Here is a 19,339-nt window from a genome sequence, read left to right on the forward strand (position 1 = left end):
TCACAAAATACACAAACTGGCCAATTTTGGTGCTATTTGTTGCAATATAGCCAAAGTTATGCAAAAAAGAAGAGTTGAGATGTACAAAAATTTACTTAGGGGTGCAGGAGGGTTAAAGAGGAATGAGAACCAGTGTAATATTACTGTACTGTTATTTTTAATTTTAATAACAATAAGATTCCCTTGGCTGCAAAAAAATTATATTTAAGTTCACATTTACATCCTCTGCTTGACAGGAACAAACTTGGAAAAAAGTCTTATGTAATATCAGTTCTATGTACCAAGTATTCAAGAACAATGTAGTACAATGTAGTATCTTTAAAGATTAGAGAAAGATCATAACTTTTCTGGTGGGGGGTCTGCCACGTGCTCGTCTCCATGGAAATATTATTGTTTTGGCTGGAATATTCCACAGTATCACATTACACTTATCCATCTCAAAGGAGGCAGGTGATGCCACAAGGCCAAATTAAAGGTCAGATTTGTTGAGTATTTTTGAGAAAAATAACACAAAACTAAATGAATAAATGGAAGAGGTTTAAGGCTCTACTGTGGAAAATTACAGGCAAAGCATTAATATCTCCATGAAGACATGCTGGTGGCACTTTTAAAAAAATATTTCAGTACAAAATTGAAAATTATCAAATGTTTTAATCTACCATCCGTTCAATAACAAGTGTTCAAGAGTAAGTTTATCATGTGTCGATTTGTTTGCACTTCTCTCACTAATTTGCTTCCTAAAATAGTAGTGTGTAAAATTACCATCCCATGCATCGAACATGTCTGTGATGAAGTAGTCTATGAAGGAAATCTGGGACTTCGGGATGCTACAGGTGTTTCTGTCGAACACCGGCATAACCACCGGCAAACCCTGTCTCTTCTCCTCATCCGTCTGTCAAAAAAACAGAATATACTAGTTACATTAAATAACCATAGATCCTCGTTAGCTTTAAACAAATGCAATCTGTTTTTAAAGTGAGCTCTGAAGTCGCTAAAAAAAAAGAGGAAACTGTAAACATGTTCATTGTTTTCAGCTGATGGACCCGGAAGTAGGCCTGTCACGGCAACAAATTTTAAAGCCCGATATATTGGTAGAGAGATACACTGCAATAAAGGATAACATTGAAACTACTTCATGCCACTGACACAACAATAATAATCTAAAATAATCCCAGTAAAGCTTTTTTTAATAGACGTATCATTAAAGCATGGGCTGCAACCTATAATTAACTATTATTGGTCCGTAATTAGCCATAGAAGTCTACAGCTCAAATCATTTTGCATTACAACAAAAATACCTCAAATCTCTTGATATACAACATATACAAATGATAAATACTGAGCCCCAAAATACATTGTTTGAAAATACAAGTCAAAAAGTACAAAATACAAGTCGATATGGAATTTATTGTGACAGGCCTGCCCGGTAACTTTTCTGTTGGAGGGCCCCACCTACTTTTCTCCATGGTAAAATTGCCTGGAATGTTCCACAGTATGGCATTATACTTATTTATCACAATGGGGGACAGCAGGTGACACTATAGGGCCAAGTAACATGTCAGATCTGTGGTGAGGCGAGCCAACTCACAGTAAGAATGCAAGTTTTTTGGAAAATAAAATCCCATGTTATTGAGTAAATGAAAAATGGATACGTTTTATGACATACCAGGACATTCCAGACAAAACAATAATATCTCCATGGAGACAAGCAGGTGCAGGACCCTCCACAAGAAAAGATGCACAGTGCACCTTTAAGAATTCTATTGTATCTACAGTAGAGAATCTTTATTCACCTGTGCAAAATACTCTTCGGAGATGCGGCCAGGCCCACTCGATGCAGAGCTCCTGGGGTCGACAGGGGTTGGAGATGTCAGCGCATTTGATCAACATCCGCTTCACCAGGATTCGGTTTTCTGGCGACGTCAACACACTTTTCACAGCCTCCTCGTCGTTATTACCCTTGAAACATTAGAAACATGTGAGATAAATAATAAATTAATAAATAATAAAAGAAGACAGATAAGAGTTTCATTTATGGATAAGTTTCAACTGCTCTGAAATGATATGTTTGTGCAGTTACATGTTTACTTATAATTAATTGGCATAGGTTTAATTCAAATGTTGACTTGTGAGCAGTAGGCAGTGGTGGTGAATGATTTCGTAGCCTACAGTGTTTAAAGACATTAGTTAACTAGACACTTAAGTGATCAATTAGCCAAGTCATTTTGACAGTATAGCACAATTAAAAACTATTTTTTTTTTTGTTTGCTTCACAAATATGCGTAAGTGAGTAAGTCAGTGTTTAGAAAAAAAATGACAAAGGAAAGGAAATGCTAAAATCATAAGAACTACAATCATGGAAAATCATTAATTGGACTCATTAATTTTATCACAAATCTCTAACTCTGTACATCTATAAAGTACTACTAATTTGAGAAAAGTCTGGTTTCAGTCTTACAAGCACTTAAAATAAGTAATACATGTTAAAGGTCCCATATTATGCAAAAATGACTCTTGTGAGCTTTACGCTACTTTAGAAAGTTGTTACATCATCAAAAACATACCTGGAGTTGGGTTTTGTTTAATTCACGCGTCTGAGTAATCGTTTATTATTATTTATTTATTTATTTAACTATCTGTCTGTCTAAATTTCCAAAGATAAAAATGCTCTGTTCCACCATATGATATAATGAAGTGGTAGATTTCAAGCTAACAGCTACACTGTTCAGTAGAGATTGGCAATTCCAAAAATGAAATTATCCAAATGATTTTAAAGAACTTCCTGTATGACATCACAATGTGGAGGGTGTTTTCTGTATGAGAGATGAGCTCAGCCTAAACTTGCAGGATTTGTGTGTTAAACATGTGTGAATGAAACAAAACACAAAACTACAGTTTTTTGATGAGGAAACAACTTTATAATCTAGATCAGAAAATAGCGTAATATGGGCCCTTTAAGATTACGACTACTACTCCTACTACTACGCTTACAGATTCTACAGTGATGGTTTTAACAGAGTAATATCTTTTTAAGTGTCTGTGTGAGGATGCCTCACACAGATGAGAAAGATGGTACAGAGTTGTAAAATTCTCTGGTCCCAAAGACACGAGGCAGGTCACGAGTCTCAGCTCCACAGGACGAGAAAATACAGCAGATCTAAACCTCTCCACAGACCAAAAGGGCTACTACAACTAAACAATATTACAAACTGCATAAAGAAACAATCACCTCTATTTTTAGTAAACAGTCTGGAAGCTTAATAAGTGTATGGGAGTACTTCTGGCATCGACAAAGAATACACATGCTGAACAATTATTGCCATTACATTGTAGCATAGACTGTACATGTAAACGGACATAGCAAAACCTATAACCGCCACGTTCCAAAAAGGAAGCGATCATCGGCGTACTTCCGGCTCCATGGACTCCAATTCTGGCTCCAATTCATTTTAGATTGAAAAATTTTCTATCTGTAACTGCTGCTGAGTCTCATAATTTTCTTAATACTTAAAATGTTCATAATATCACGCTGTACATGATCCTGGGCTGGTTTTTATTTCGCTATTTTGTCCATAAATCAAGATATGCACATTAATAACAGGCCAATGAGCTGCCCTCTTTTGCCAAGGTCGCTCCCAATAGCATTAGCAACAGGTCTGATTGACAGTGTTGCAAATCGCCCGCTCCCTGCTAAACCTGTGGTGTGAGCGAGAAGCCGCGTTACCTTCAACAGCCAGTCAGAATTCCAAGATGTGCCTCTATTTACAGTTTTAGAAACTCCATCCAAACTTATGCTCCATAAATGTTGAACCTTACCATTATTTGTTTGGGGTTGTCTTCACATACATGCCATATTAATCTTAAATCCTTTCAACTGACAACGATCACGTCTTTAACAGCACCTCTGTGAAGCTGCTGTGATAAGACTGTAAGATGATAAGATGTGATAAGGCAAATTCCACCACAGAAGTCAGACCTGTCCTCCATTTCAATTTAAATGATACGAACTCTGCTTTATCCCTTTCCACACACACTTCCTTCAGCTCTGTTCATTCAGTCTTACTTTACTGAAGGCTGATGGGTCAAGAACGCATAAACTCTAAACAGAAGGATAAGGACCTTCTCACTGTGAGGCACACATACTTTCACGCTGCTAATGAATTCAACACCTGGAACAGTACTGGCAAAATCCCCATCTGATTATTAAGCTCAGTATTGTGGCTCACCCCATTCTCCTCCAGAGCAGCTAGTGGCTTGTTGATGCTGTTGACGAACTTGTTGACGTGTTCAAAGTGCTTGGTCATCTCCGTGGCTAGCACCATGTCGATGATGGCCTGCCGCAGCGTCCGGTACTCGTTTCTGTGACAATGAAGGATTAAAGCAAAAGTATGGTTCATGGCAGTTGTAGGGAAAACATAGATATGTAGGCACTAATAAGGTTGTCAAAAGTATCAATACCCAGATACAGATACACATTTTAAGTAATTAGTTGTTTAGACTGCAAGAGGCCAGTGAAATTTGAGCCAGATGAAACTAAAATTCAGCCAAAATTTAGGGACAAAAACCTGCAATTTTAATTCATACAGGGTCTGAGTCATAAAACCATCAGCTCATGATATGTTCTGGAAACTGTTTGTGGTCCAAATAACAATTAATCGAAAAGCTGACTATTACCTGAATAATTTACTAGCTGCAATTAATAGATTAACTAGTTTCAAGTCTAAATTAGATTCTAATTTTAAATATTGATACAGAAAAAAAACCCCAAAATGGATTGATTCATATTAGAACTAGAGCTTAGGAAGAGGGGTGTGCAAAAATACTGAAATATCAATATATCGCATCGTTTAATGTGATGATACAGTATTGATATCGTGGGCTGCTGTATCAATATATTGCCAAGAGTATTTTTTGGTGTATTTTACTAAATTATTTTGTTTTGTCAGTTTTGTTGCTTGTTTAGTGGAAGGAAACTTGTTTATGAAACACATTTGATGATTTTGATGATTAAAATGTGTGTTTCATATGAACTTTGCAGAAGAAGTGGTTTAACAAAAACTTTTAGTATCACAGCGGTAAATTAGCCTTTATTTTTTATCGATCTGTATCAAATTGATTTGAAATGCATTGTATCGAATCGAAAGTGCACTGTATTGAGGTACATATCGTATTGTAGCCTAAGTATCGAGGTATGTATTGTATTGGCAATTTATTAATGATACCCAGCCCTAGATGGTAATATTTAAGAAACTACTTTTAGTCTGAGTTGCAAATTCCATTCTATTATAAAAATTGTATCAATATTGTGGTATCGAAATAAGGAGTATTGCGAGTACAGTTACACACAACACATCTCTGGCTAATTAATAATGATAGTTAATTTTTATAGTGAATATACTGAATGTAGGTTTTTAAATTAAAACTTTTTGCTAAACCAAAAATTAGTTTCATCGCATAAATATCCTTTCAGATTAAACCACTTAACTAAACAGACCTCATCGACAGTGTTTTAATTACTAGTTACGTGCTTTTATTTTGAAATGTGTTTGTACTGAGTTGTTGCTGTGACAGTGTGAATGAATGGGGGCTTTGTCTGGACCAGTGCATGTGAGCTATTCTGCTTTGGGCTCAAATCACATTACTGAGCTGCTGCTATCAACAAATACACAAACCAGCTTTTATCAGGACATGCATGGCCTCAGCTTATCTGCATTGATCAAGGTGAAAACCTCATATGATGACGTTTCCTTTTCAGATAACAAGGAATATAGAAGTAGTGTATAGATAAGCACATGTACTGTACATAATTTGAATATGAGGCAGATTCGCTTATCAGACAATTCAGTTATTGTTTTTAAACCTTGTCCGTTTTTCCTCCAAGGCTTTTAACTAGTTTCAAGTAGTTTTGTCACGATATTAAAATTTCAAGCCTGATTTTGATATTGAGAAATAGCCTTGATGCTCAATTAAAAAAATAAATCTTTATTATGACAACAGAATGTGGTTTTCAACATTAAAAAAATCAATACCCGCTCAAATGAGAATCTAGTTTTGTTTCGATACTAGTTTTAGTTTCGATTAATATCTTACAGCTGTGGGTTTTCTAATATTTCATGCAGTTACCAATCTCTCAATGTATCAATAATCTGACACGCAGTAATATGGACATTTTTGTGAATTGTTTTGTCCCACCTCTCTATGTTCTTGAAGATATTGCACTTGTCGTCTCTTGTGGTGATCTGAAATGCGAGGGCAGCGTGGTGACTCTCCAGCACGGCCGTATCGTTGTACAGGATGGCGAGCTCGGAGCCGGCATTACACAGGAAGCTGTTGGTGCGTCCTGGATGGTCCACGTCATGAACCGTAGCAGCGATCAGGGCAGCCACCTCGTCTATGGGGTCCAGGCTTTGCTGAAGAGGCACAAACAAATACAGTTACATTATTCACATGTTTATGCAAGACTGGTACAGTTATAAGGGTAAATCCCGAAAAGGTCAAATTCTGTGCTTTTTTAAAGGTCCTACATTATGCAAAATTCACTCTTGTAAGCTTTTAGTTACATTAGAATGTTGTTACCTCATCAAAAACATACCTGGAGTTGTGTTTTATGTCACTTATACATGTTTGAGTAATCCTGCATTATTGGTCTGTTTTAGCTCAAAATTCCACCTTTTGACATCATGAAGAGGCATTTTTCAAGTTTATAGCTATATTTTACCTTTTGTTCAGTGAAGGTGTATGAAGTTTAAGAACACAGTGGAGCATTTCCAGTATTACCACATGACATCATAAGGTGGAAAAGAGTGTTTGTTATAATGACCATTAAAACAAATGTAAATATGTTTACAAAAGGGGACCGTTTTGGATATAGTCTTAGTTGCCTCTGATTTTTTTTTTGTGCGAAAAAGATATTTTTATTGCCAATTTACAATTTTATTTCATGCTAACAGCTGAAGATGCCTTTGATGTGCTCACATCCTTGTTTATTTATTAGCTTATTTTTTCCTTTAATTTGGAGACCATTATGCAAAAATGAATCACCCCAAACACACCTACACTAATTAATTTTCCTTTTCAGTAAACCCTGATGTAATGTCTCACGGTGATGTAAGCGCGCCATACTTAAGCCAATGAAAGGTCACCGAGCGGAGGTCAGAAATAGACGGTTAAACCGTCTTATCCTCGTCCTGAGCCACTGACACAAAAGCAGGGCTGGCACTGAGCGAAGTGGGACACGCAAAGGGCATCCCCACAGGCTACAGACACTGAGCTAAGAGAGAGGTGTGTAGGTAATGATGCACGTAAGAAAAGTAGTTTCCCTGTTTTTCCTGTTCTTAATTCAGCTTTTTAATTAATTTAATTACATTTTCCCTTTAAGACAATTTTGTGTAATTAAAAAAGAAAAGAAAACGTTTAGGGCTTCCAGTAATAATTATACAACCTCGTGGCTATTTCTTCCCAATAAATTATCATAGAATGACTTTGTACCATGCTGAAATAGAGTTAAAATAACACTAATTTGGGGTTAATTAATGGCAGTTCACACTTAAAAAAAAAAAAAGAAAAAAGAAGAAAACATGCTTAAAAAACAGCATTAAAGACCGTGCAGATTTTCTCTGAATCAACAACTGAAACACCAAACTATTAATTATCTCTGGTAAAAGAAGCAATACATTTTGTTCTGAATGTTGCAAGAATTTTCAAGAGGAGATGTCTTCCGCATTTGAGAAACATGTGATAAAAATCAGCGGCTGTGGTTGGATCTCAAGTTTGGACAGAGTTTTTTTTTTTTTGTTCTAACAGAATGTAGAAGGGACTGGCTAGTCAGGCCACAAAAACAGACAATTTTATCCACCATCTCCTCTTAGTGGTCCTTTTGGTTTTGACTGAGTGATAAGTGGATTTAACCAATCACACTGAAGAGCAAACATTCAGAAACAGCCAAAAGCTTTATTTACCTCTTAAATACTACATATCAAGAATCAAAACCGTGATGTAACAAAATTGTGATATGAATTCTTGAGCATATCACCCACCCCTACCTTGACTCTTTCCTTGCAGAGGAAGTATGCGGTTGCGTGTAGGACGTCAGCTGCGTGGGAGGAGTTGTGGTAGGAGTTGGTGGAGTGGTAGTTTGCCTCGATCACCTGTAACCACGAACGCAGTGTCGCCTCAGGGCAGTTGAGAAACTCACACACTCCAAAACGAGAGAAGATCTTCAGCCCCAGGTACGTCAAAGGTCTGAGAAAGAAATATATTAGTCATAAGAAGATCATCAATGGTTTAATACGGCAGCTCAAAACAACAACAAGTACCACTTACAGCTTTCAGCACACCACCAGATCTAAACCTGGACTCTATCAGGGCTAGACAAAATGAAACTAAGCCCAGACTAAAACAAGACTAAACCACATCTAATGGGGTGGTCCTAAATAATGATACCAGAGTTTGAGAAACACAGTGAATTTTGCCGTGTTTCTACGAGAATCTGCATTAAAGGTGTACTATGTAACTTTACTGGGGGGGTGTCTGCCACCTGCTTGTCTCCATGGATGCCTGGAATGTCCCATAGCACGGCAATAAACATATCCGTCTTGCTTTTATACATAGAATAATATAATGCAAAATCAAGTTGCACCGTCATTTGGTTGCAACGTCTTCACATGCTCAAAAGCACCCAGAAACTACAAAGACCATGGTCCTTTGCTCCATGTGAGTGTAGCCAACATACAGAAATTATCATAATCATTGAATATCATAATCTTGCGAAATATGACAAGTAATAATAAAAGCTCTGTCACAAATTCTTTAACAATAGAGCAGCTGGGTGTCAGATGATATCACAAGATTGTATAGGCCAATAATATTTAATACAAATGGGGAGCAGATACAGATATAGATTACAGTAAGTTATTGATTCTAATCCATAATAGAAATAATCAGATTCAACATTTGTGCTTGATTTGAATATTTAATGACAAATAAACAGTGAAATCAATAGGGAAATCAGGCCCTTGATGCCCATCTGGGAAAAATTTTCATATTGATTACACTGTACACTGTACTTTATCTTGAATTATCCAAAAAGTAAACGCACAAATGTACAATCTGATCTTCCTATTATGGACTAGAATGAAGAACTCACTGAAATACACCAAAAAACTACATTTTATCCATACAAACTGTATTTGCTGCCATCTCTATTAAATATTATTGACCTACAGAATACCTTGAGGTGGAAACTGTCATAATATCTGAGCGATCTGTAAATGGTTACACCATACATAAACATTGGTATTTTTACCTGATTCAAAACAGGCTGCACTAATCATCTTTTCAGGTAAAGGGTCCACCATCTAATTGTCTCCAGGGAGATGTTACTGCTTTGCCTGGAATGTTCCACAGTATGCCATAAAACATATCTATTTAACATTAAGTGTATTACAGGTATTTCTATTGCTGAAAAATACAGTAATAACATGTATTCTCGTTTGTAGCATAGTCGCCTCTCCACAGATTTGAGTCAGACCTGTAACTTTGGATATAAGTCCAAAGTCACTTGCTTGCTTCTTGGGAAATTGATATATTTAATTGCCATGCTGCAGAAAATTCCAGGCAAAATAAAGACATGTCCATGGAAAGAAGCATTTGGCTGTCCCTCCACCAGCAAAGTTGCACCTTTATGCTAAAACATCTTGCATCTAAAGCAACCCAGCTTCACAGACTTGTCCATTGTGGGTAGTTGTGTATTGTTGCTGTACCTTTTCATAGTTGCTGCTTCCAGGTTGAAGATATCAAAGTCCCATGAGTCCTCGTTTTCCATGGTTTGTGCGATCCGGGGCGGGATGTCATTCAGAGACAGGGGAGTGGTCAGGTGACTGGGGATGTGGTGTGGCTCTAGGCAAATGCATTCGAACAACCAGGAAACGGATTATATAACATGGTGAGGGCTAATTAATGACTTTTATAAGAGAGAAGCGTGGCATTTTTGTGTTTAAAGGGCCCATGTTAAGCTGTTTACTGTTCTGTTCTGTTGTTTCTTCATTAAAAACATACCTGAAGATGTGTTTTGTTTCACTTACAGATGTTTTACACATAAACTGCATATTTAAGTTATTTTCTCAAGCAGAAAACACTTTGTCCCATCTTGTGACATCATGTAATAATACAGGAAGTGCTCTACTGTGTTTTTAAACTCCAGCCCTGGTGCTTCCAATCTCTACTGAACAAAAGGTTAAAAGGTAGCTGTTAACATGAAAACTACCCCTACATGACATCAAAAGACCAGAACATTTTGAGCTTTGGAGGTGATGACAGACTAATAATAAAGGATTTCTCAAATGTGTGATGGAAACAAAACACAGAGTATGTTTTTGAAGAGGTATTGGCATTATAACATGGCTTAAAGCTCACAAGAATCAGTTGTCACAAATAACAGCTAAATAAATATTATGTTATGTTAAAATACTTACGTTTTGTGGAAAAGATGTATTCATTTCCTGATAATCTTCTAAGGCCATCCTATGAATTAGACAGAAAGAAGAAATCACGTAAGTTTAAAATTACTTAATGAAACCTGTGGAATTCCCAGAAGAACACACGGAGAAACACGTAAAATTCCACACAGCTCGGAGGTCAAACTCAGCTACTGCATAATAATACACACTACTCACCTATTCTGCAAAATAAACATGGCATAAATCTGGTAATGCTTAAGTGCTCAGTGGAATATTTATAGCATATTTTAAGAGACCCTAGAAGTATAGGTTTGGATATTGGAGATTTGGATATTGTTACATCTCTAATCATGAGACTCCCCACCATATTGTGATCTTTCCCACAATATCGCAATAAATATCATACCGTGAGAATATCATATCATGAGACTTGGATATTGTTACACCCCTAGAGGTTATTCATTTTTTGTCCCACGTAATAAATCAATGAGTAGCTTGAAGAACCCATATTACACCATTTTCTAATCTATGTTATAACGTTTCCTCATAAAAAACAAACTTTAGAGTTGTGGTTTGTGTTTGTTCATTCACACATGTTTAACACACAAATCCTGCATATTTAGGTTTTGTTTTAGGATGTCATGTGGTAATACAGGAAGTACCACTTTGTTTTTAAACTACATGCACATTTACTAGAACCACATGAATGATTTCAGACCTGGAATTGCCAATCTCTACTGAACTAAATAAGAGGAAGCTGTTAACTTGAACAATACCACTTCACATCACAAGGTGGAACAGAGTATTTTCAGTTTTAGACATGCAGACAGTAATTCTAAAGAGTTATTCAAACATGTGTGAATGAAACAAAACACAACTCCAGGTATGTTTTTGAGAAGGTGACAACATTGTAACATGGCTTAAATTTCCCAAGAGTCAATTTTGCATAATACAGGACCTTTAAACTAAACTCCACAGATCAAAAAAAAAAAAAGCTGGTTATGGTTGCTATAGGTTTTATCATTGAAATAAGCATTTTGTTTTGCCCTGGCAGACACACACATTTCTTGGGTGTGTGTTACGGATTTAAATGTTTACTTGACAATTGAAAAAGGAAGTGGACTGTCTCATCTTTGACCCGAGCATTGTCTCCTGGTGGAGCTGTACTATTTTAGGATTTTTTTTCCCAGAAACGAGGCACTATCAGTTTGACTAACGCTGAACTTAAACCAGCAAAAAGGACACAACCCAGAAAGACAGGTGCATAAAGGAAAGTGGGACAATGCAACAAATACAGTGTATGTACTAACAGTGTCATGGTATTGGGACCTGGTTGAGCTACGATTTAGTCCAAGTTCAGTCCTGGGTCAGTCCTGATTCAATCCAGAACTGATCTAGTCTTAGTTTAATCCTGATTCAGTCCCAGTTTAGTTGGTACAGGAGATTACTCTCAACAGAATGTGCCAAGGTCATATTTAGGGTAGAGCTGTTTAAACCGACTTTAGTCCTGGTTCAGTTCTAGTGTGAACCAGTTACACTAGTTTAGTCCTAGTTTAGTCCTCGTTTAGCCCTAGTTTAGCTCTAGTTTAGTCACACGCTGGACAATTACCTTATCAAAATCCTGGAAGTAAACCTGGACTAAAGCAAGACTAAATCAAAACTTGAACAGGACCAAACAAGGACAAGTGTGGACACATCTATCCATAGTTTAGTCGTAGAACAGCATAGAAATAGCTGTATATAAGTCTCTTTGTATAAATGAAGGCCGACTGGGGGGTAGTAGCGGGGGACCGTAATGACGTAGATCCCACAGAGGAGGTGGAGGAGCATCCTGGTCCGGTCCTGGTTTAGTCTTAGCTAATTCCTGATTCAGTTGAGGAAGAGATGTATATGAGTCTATTTGTATAAACACAGGGTGATGGGGAGTTGTGACGTAGACATAGATAAGGGGAGGAGAAGGGGGGACTGGATGGGGAGGAGGAGGGGGACTGGATGGGGAGGAGGAGGGAGGGGGGACTGGGTTGGGACGGGGAGGTGAAGGGGGGACTGGGTGGGCTGGGCTTTCCTCTCCAGCAGCAGCAGCACAAAGGACAATCCAACACTTCCTCCGGGGGCTGCTGCCAGGACTGCCAACTTGGCTCTGACTCAGCCCCTGTCTCTGTCTGTCCCTCTCTCAGTGAAACATCCAGAAAATATTCAAATAACTCCACCTCATAAGCACCGAATACAATTGGAGAGGAAGGATATTTTTAAAGCAGTCGTGTTAGCGTAAAAGGGACTGTAATCATTTTCATTTCGTCTAATTCAGGAAAACTATTTTTACACCATAGTAAATTCTAAACGCTATAAATAGATACTGGTACTACTTTAACTACTACACCATAATTAGCAGAATAAAACATGAAAAAAAAAAGGTTAATTAGGAATGATTCAAGAGGTTAGGAGTTGTGGTTAGGGTAGTTACAAAGCCTGAACCATCTTTATTAAACTATTTGTTGTGTATTGTCTGCATATAATTAGAAAGCATTTTATTGTCTGATAAATCGAAAGTGCGCTGTTAGCATGCTGGTTATTATTATCTTTACTGTCATGGCAAAACTCCGCTCTGGCCTCTGAAATAGGGCTGAACGATCTATCGCAAAAATTGCGATCTGATGTTTTTTTGCAAATTATTTCGAATCTATGTGCCTCGAAGTAATTCATCGCCACAATGCAAGGAGGCAAGGATTTAAGGGGGTTCACGTCAAAGAAGACTCTGCATCATGAGGCAGGTGATTTGACGCTGAACCGTAAACTGGACTTTACGGCCCAGCGTCAAATCATCAGTGCTCAGACTCTGGTCTGATTTAAGTTTCTGTGATGTTTCCAAATGTTCATGTACACTGAAACTTGATTTAAAAAAAATCGTAGATGAAATCAAAATCGCAATATCTCCCAGAAAAATCACAGATGAATTTTTTCTTAAAATTGTTCAGCCCTACTCTGAAAGTTGTGAAAAGCACTTAGAAACTCACCCTGGTAAATAACTAAAATGCTCAGAATGTATATGGCAAGTGAAGAATAACTTAAACCCCTGTAAACAGTTTAAAATGAAGTAGCTCTGTTTTCACATTTTTTAATGCAGTAAAAATCTGCTATAACGCCTTTAAAAAAAACATGTCCCAGTGAAAGTGCACCAGCATTTGGCTTGTGTTATGGTGAAGTCATTTAATGAAGTATGTGTTAAACGATGAGGTTATGGAAATATAAAATGGTCATCGTGTGTTACCGTCATGAGCCCCCCCACGAGGTCGTTGGTGTGGGGGTCTTCATCCTTGGTTCCCAGTTGAGGCGAGTACAGCTCTGTGGTTCTGAGTATCTCCAGAACCCGATCCAGAGCCTCTGCTACAGGCATGGGACTGCTCTCCTGCGCCGCATTTATGATGTTTATCACCTGAACAAAAATATACAATAGAATCAGCTTTTATTCTTAAAGGACCCACAATACATCTATGTCATAATGCTCTTTCCTTTGGGGTTGTGTTTTGTTTCATTCACGCTTGTTTAACACATAAACTGAAAACACTCTGTTCCAACTTGTGATGTCATGTGGTAATACAGGAAGTTCTCCATTACGTTTTTGAACTCCTCACACCTTCACTCGAAACATTTGGCTAATTTCAGCAGCAGAATTTCCTCTACTGGGTAAAATGTAGCTGTTAACTTGGAAACTACCACTACATGACATCATTTGAGCTTCGGAGATTTAGAATAATGCAGGATTGCTCAAACGTGTGTGAATGAAACAAAACACAACCCCCAGTATGTTTCTGATGAGATAACAACATTCTAACGCAACTTGAGTAACCATGAAGCTAAGCAGGTGGCAGACACATCTCAGAAAGGTTACACAGCGTACCTTTAAAACACACAGAATATCACACATTGCATTGTCTGAAATATGTGTATTTTTTATTTTTTATGGATTGGATATGGTTGATTAATACAAAATCATCAAAAATTTAAATGTGCACATTACGTTGGCAAAGAGTAAGCATTAAAATATGTAAAATATCTGCTCTATAAGTGAACTTGTTTAGATAATCAACAAATCAGAAACCACAGCGTCATTTAGTGCACGTTAGTCCCATAAACGATCTAGAGTAAATTAAATATCTTTACATCTGTACGTCTACAGCGGGGTCAGCAGGTGCAAGTGCATTTCTATCAGGGGCTTTTATTCTGAAGGAAGTGATGCCTTCAGGGACCTGCTCCAGAGTCAGATGATACAAAAGAGACAGTGCCTCGTGTCATATGATCCACCCCAGGGACTTTCTCTGTTTCCGACTCACGACTAGACACTGAAGGCAGCGAAAAACTGGGGGAAGAAACCAATTATGACATATTTTTCTGTAATTTATTGACATTTTGAGGCTTAATATTAACATACGGTAAATCTGTTTAATTGTGTTCATGAATTTATTAAACCATTCATGTATTCATCAACTTTTCCCATTAAAAATACATATTTAGTTTTATATTGTTAATCATTAAGGCAACTTTCTAATATTTTCTTATTTTGAAACCCACAGATATGTAATGTAATGTGTGACAATAAAAAAATGTTTTTAATTCGCAACAAAGAACACAGAGAGTCTTAGTCTTAAACTGGAAATATTCAACAACACTATGTATGACAATTATTTTAGAATTAGAGTATAATTATACATTCTATATTGATAAATTAAAAGCATTATAACCATTTTATAACAATTTTTTTCTACTTAGACACACATTTCACTAGTGGTTAAACAAAGACCACATAGGAACTATTAAAAGGAAATATGTTTGAGAGATTTCTTAAAGTAAACTAAAGCTAAAATACCTAAAATAATATGACCAATACTACAGATTAAGATGATAATTCAAATCAGAAGCAACAATATCTTTCAGTAAAATTACCCATAACAAATGCTATTCAAAAATATAAATAATAACTACATCTTATACTACAAAGGAGTAATCTATAATTACCTCCGCCAAGGAGGTTATGTTTTTGCCGGCGTTTGTTTGTTTGTTTGTTTGTTTGTCTGTTAGCAACATAACTCAAAAAGTTATGGACTGATTTTGATGAAATTTTCAGGATTTGTTGGAAATGTGAAAAGGAAGAACTGATTTCATTTTGGGGGTGATCCGGAAGAAATCCTGGATTCTGGATCATTTTGAAATTTTAGTTAACATTGTGGTAAATGGGGCCAAAAATTTTGTTTCTCAATATCTCGGTTAATTATTGACCAAACCCCATGAAATTTGACTCAGGGATGGACAATGGGATCCTCTTTCATATTCCAAAGGCTGATCCGGATCTGATCCAGAAGACTGATTTTATCGCAATTTATATAAAAAATGGGGGTAGTCCTTGGCAGAGGTCTGCGCTCTCTGAGTGCTTTTCTAGTTAATGATGTATTTATTAAGCTATTCGTTATTATGTATTTATGTATTTATTAAGCTATTTGTGTGCCTGAAGCATTCTTAACATACTATTTGTTTGTTATAATCTATCTAGTTTTCTCCATGCTTTATAAGGCTATTAAAAGTGCAGTTGTTAAAAAGTGTTAACAAAACATTCAAATTCCCTAAAACATCATGAAACTTGATCACTTGTAATTGGTTGCTTCCACTTTTGATAATTCTCTAGTAAAACCGTCAGTGGGCAGAGAGCAGTATTTTCTTGACCCCTCCTCTTGTGTACTGTATAATACGACATTTTAATCGTGTGAATGGTTCTCTGGTGTGGTATGTGCGGTATTTAGAAGCTCCACAGCTGCACCACGAGCGCTGGGGCAGAAAGCTGTTCTGTTACCACACGCTGGATTGGTCATGGGGCAGAGACACTGGGAGAAGAGGGATGGGCATTTAAGATAGTATAGTGATTTAGAAGTGGTGGGCACAGTGGCCAAAATAAACTATAATGCAAAAAAAAAATTGAAATAGGTCATCTAGTAATTGTAAATAAATTTGCTGGTACAATTAAATAAAAACAATAATGTAAGTTTTGTCCAGGTTTCAGCTAAATTTAAGGTTCATACTATTTTGTAACGTTATTGTAAGCTGAACTTGGGTGTCTTCTTCCTGTTACATTCAACATTTTGAGGACTTTTTCCAAATCAAAACATATTATCTTTTGTTTTAAATTGTTAATTACAATATAAAATATTGTTCAATTGTGTTTTTATTTCAAATAGACAATAACTTGCACAAAAGAGGTTAACTGAAATCCTTACATAAACAGACATCTTGCAGAATGAAGTATTGTTATTTTAAAACAAATTACTTGTGTAGGTGTGGTGACAGTGCTTCTCTAGTAATTGCAAGTTTGTAGTTCCAAAATAGTTTGCCTCTAAGGTAATATCTTTGTAATAACTAGGCCTATCCATGCAAAACAAAAACTGGCACAAAGTTCAGTGTCTTTTCTCTGCCAGTATAAATAAACAAAAGGGAAAATATTTTAGCTTCAAAAAGTGGTGCCATTACTCAACCTCAACTATGCGATTGTTATCAATTTAAAGGATTTTACGAAACAATATTAATGTGATGAGTTTGTGAAGTCATAATAAGTAATAATAATAATAATGATGCTACTACTACTACTAATAATAATAATAATAATAACACTTGGGCATTATAATTTGGTGTTGGAAAAACAGTGAATCTCCCATAGAGTTTTATCGTGCCCTTCCCTCCATCAGAAATATTAAAATGTGAATGTAATCTATGAGAAACTTCAAGGACAGAATGAAGAGTGAATGTTAAACCCACCTTTGTAATGGGAGCTTCGATGGTCATGGAGTGGATTCGAGCCATAGAGGAGTGTCTTCGCTGGGAACTCCCTACAAAAACAAATAAACAAATTAAACATTTTCTTCAGTGGAGACTAGACTATTACTAGACCAGACTAGTGTAGACTAGACTATGAAAGGGATTCAGTGTTATGAGATTTATAAACCAATGCATGTTCACTGCATGGGCAAGACTCTGAATCATTTAGTTGTGGCCATTTTGAATTTGCTATATTATTATTTTCTTTTTACATTTTTGAAAGTTTTTCATTTAATATTACAATAAGACAGCATGTACAAAAACACCTGTTCAAACTTAATTCTATCTGGAGTGAAATCATAGACTGTATAAAGAAGCAGACTAAAGGCCCCCCCACACAATACAGAATTTTTCAGTCTTAAATGATTTGTAAATATGCGACAAAAAGTGCACTCCACAAACACAAGGAGAATTTTATGAGATTTTAAATCTCAAAGATTGCTGCAGGATATGGCTGCGGACCACAGTCTACAAATGTGTGAGTGCACTTTGTGTCTGCTGTTTCTTGTTTAGAATAAAACCACTCATTATGAGATCAGAGCACTGCATTTCTAGTTTAGATACAAGACGAAACTGTGTTATTATTTGTGAAATATGGTGCAAAAGTTCAAATAAACGTTTCTTAATGCACAGAAGATTGGTGATAACATACACAGGAAGTAGAGTCAATATCACTAATCAGCAGCTTTGCCCTGATCTGTGCACTGTGTGGATGTAAACAGAGATACTACTTTCGCTTTTTTACTTTTAAAGTGCTGTTTTGTCAACTAGGTGTCATTATTTATAGAGGAGAAATTCTACGGATAATATGGACAAAATGCTGCAGTTTAACTTTACCACTTCACAAGAGGTGAGTAATAAAGTCTACTCATTATTTTTGCTGTTTGTATCTTGCGCCTCTGTGTCCGTCACTCGCGCTCTGTTTTATTGGCTGTTGCCATGGTGATGTTTTACTGTTATGATCTGACAGAGCAGCTCAGAGTCACACTGACACTGCACACGAGGAGCGCAGCGGATTCAAAATAGCATACGAAAACACAAAGCCGGGTCACGCAGCCTAAACTGGGCAAATTCTCCTGTAATGTGTGGTGTCACCCAGAGCGTTTGTCTCCAGTCTAATGAAGCTCACGAGGCTGGCAGTGTTGGGGTGAATTTGCAGCCGACTTCCAGATTATGAAAAGAAATTGATTTATGGACAAAATACCTTTTAAATAATTTGGAAGAAGAAAACAAAACAACTTATTCAACAAAGTGTCAGTGCGCAAATATGTATATATAAGAATAGAGATTAAAATGTTGACACTATTTAAAGGGCTTATATTCTGCCATTTTCTGATCTATGTTATAATGTTACTTATCAAAAACATACCTGGAGTTTTGTTTCTTAAGGTGGAACAGAGCATTTTGAGAACATACAGACAGACTAATAAACCAGGGTTGCTCAAACGTGTGAATGAAACAAAAAACAACCAGGTTTGTTTGTGAGAAGGTAACAACATTATAACAGAGTCATTTTTGTGTAATATAGGACCTTTTGTTTTTATGTGTATATTTAAATAGATGATGTTAAAATCAAATTCAATCCACATAAATTAATTAAAAGGAAAAGGGAGACATAATATATTTAACAGGGTCAAATTTTTCTTTGTTAATTTTTATTGTGTTGTTGTTCAATGTGTTTTTTTAACACTAGCTCAGATTTGTTTACATAAGTTGCCCATCATTAGCTCCTAATGTTGGCCCCTTAGACATCCAATCAACACCTAATGAACCAGGGGAGGTTTGTATGGAGTAATTTTCCGTGATTTTTGTCCCTTCCCTCTCACCGTCGCTCCCTCGTGACGTAGTGGATCTGACGTCCAGTGAGCCTTTCCTGCGGTCCTTATGTTTGCTGGATTGGATGTCTGGGGAGGAGATCGTATTTCATTAGCCACAAAAACACATCTCACTATAAAAACGCAAGGTCAAACAGAGGTTAACACCAGGGAGCAGAAGTTTACACTGGAAAAAATAATATACGTTAA

At 36.6% G+C, this 19,339-nt stretch overlaps 1 protein-coding gene across 1 annotated transcript in view; it reads right to left on the minus strand.

The window, feature by feature from the left end:
- Window positions 1-19,339, minus strand: part of pde8a (phosphodiesterase 8A) — a 90,280-nt gene that overhangs the window by 2,724 nt on the left and 68,217 nt on the right. The window contains 11 exon segments of the mRNA XM_020938773.2: window positions 763-892; window positions 1,794-1,823; window positions 1,825-1,959; window positions 4,227-4,359; window positions 6,193-6,410; window positions 8,043-8,241; window positions 9,762-9,897; window positions 10,473-10,521; window positions 13,726-13,890; window positions 17,256-17,326; window positions 19,142-19,219. Coding sequence (XP_020794432.1) covers window positions 763-892; window positions 1,794-1,823; window positions 1,825-1,959; window positions 4,227-4,359; window positions 6,193-6,410; window positions 8,043-8,241; window positions 9,762-9,897; window positions 10,473-10,521; window positions 13,726-13,890; window positions 17,256-17,326; window positions 19,142-19,219 — 1,344 coding nt within the window.

The sequence above is a fragment of the Boleophthalmus pectinirostris genome, unplaced genomic scaffold (genome assembly GCF_026225935.1).
Source record: "Boleophthalmus pectinirostris isolate CB_2022bp ecotype Guang Dong unplaced genomic scaffold, ASM2622593v1 HiC_scaffold_19, whole genome shotgun sequence".
Lineage (NCBI taxonomy): Eukaryota > Metazoa > Chordata > Actinopteri > Gobiiformes > Gobiidae > Boleophthalmus > Boleophthalmus pectinirostris.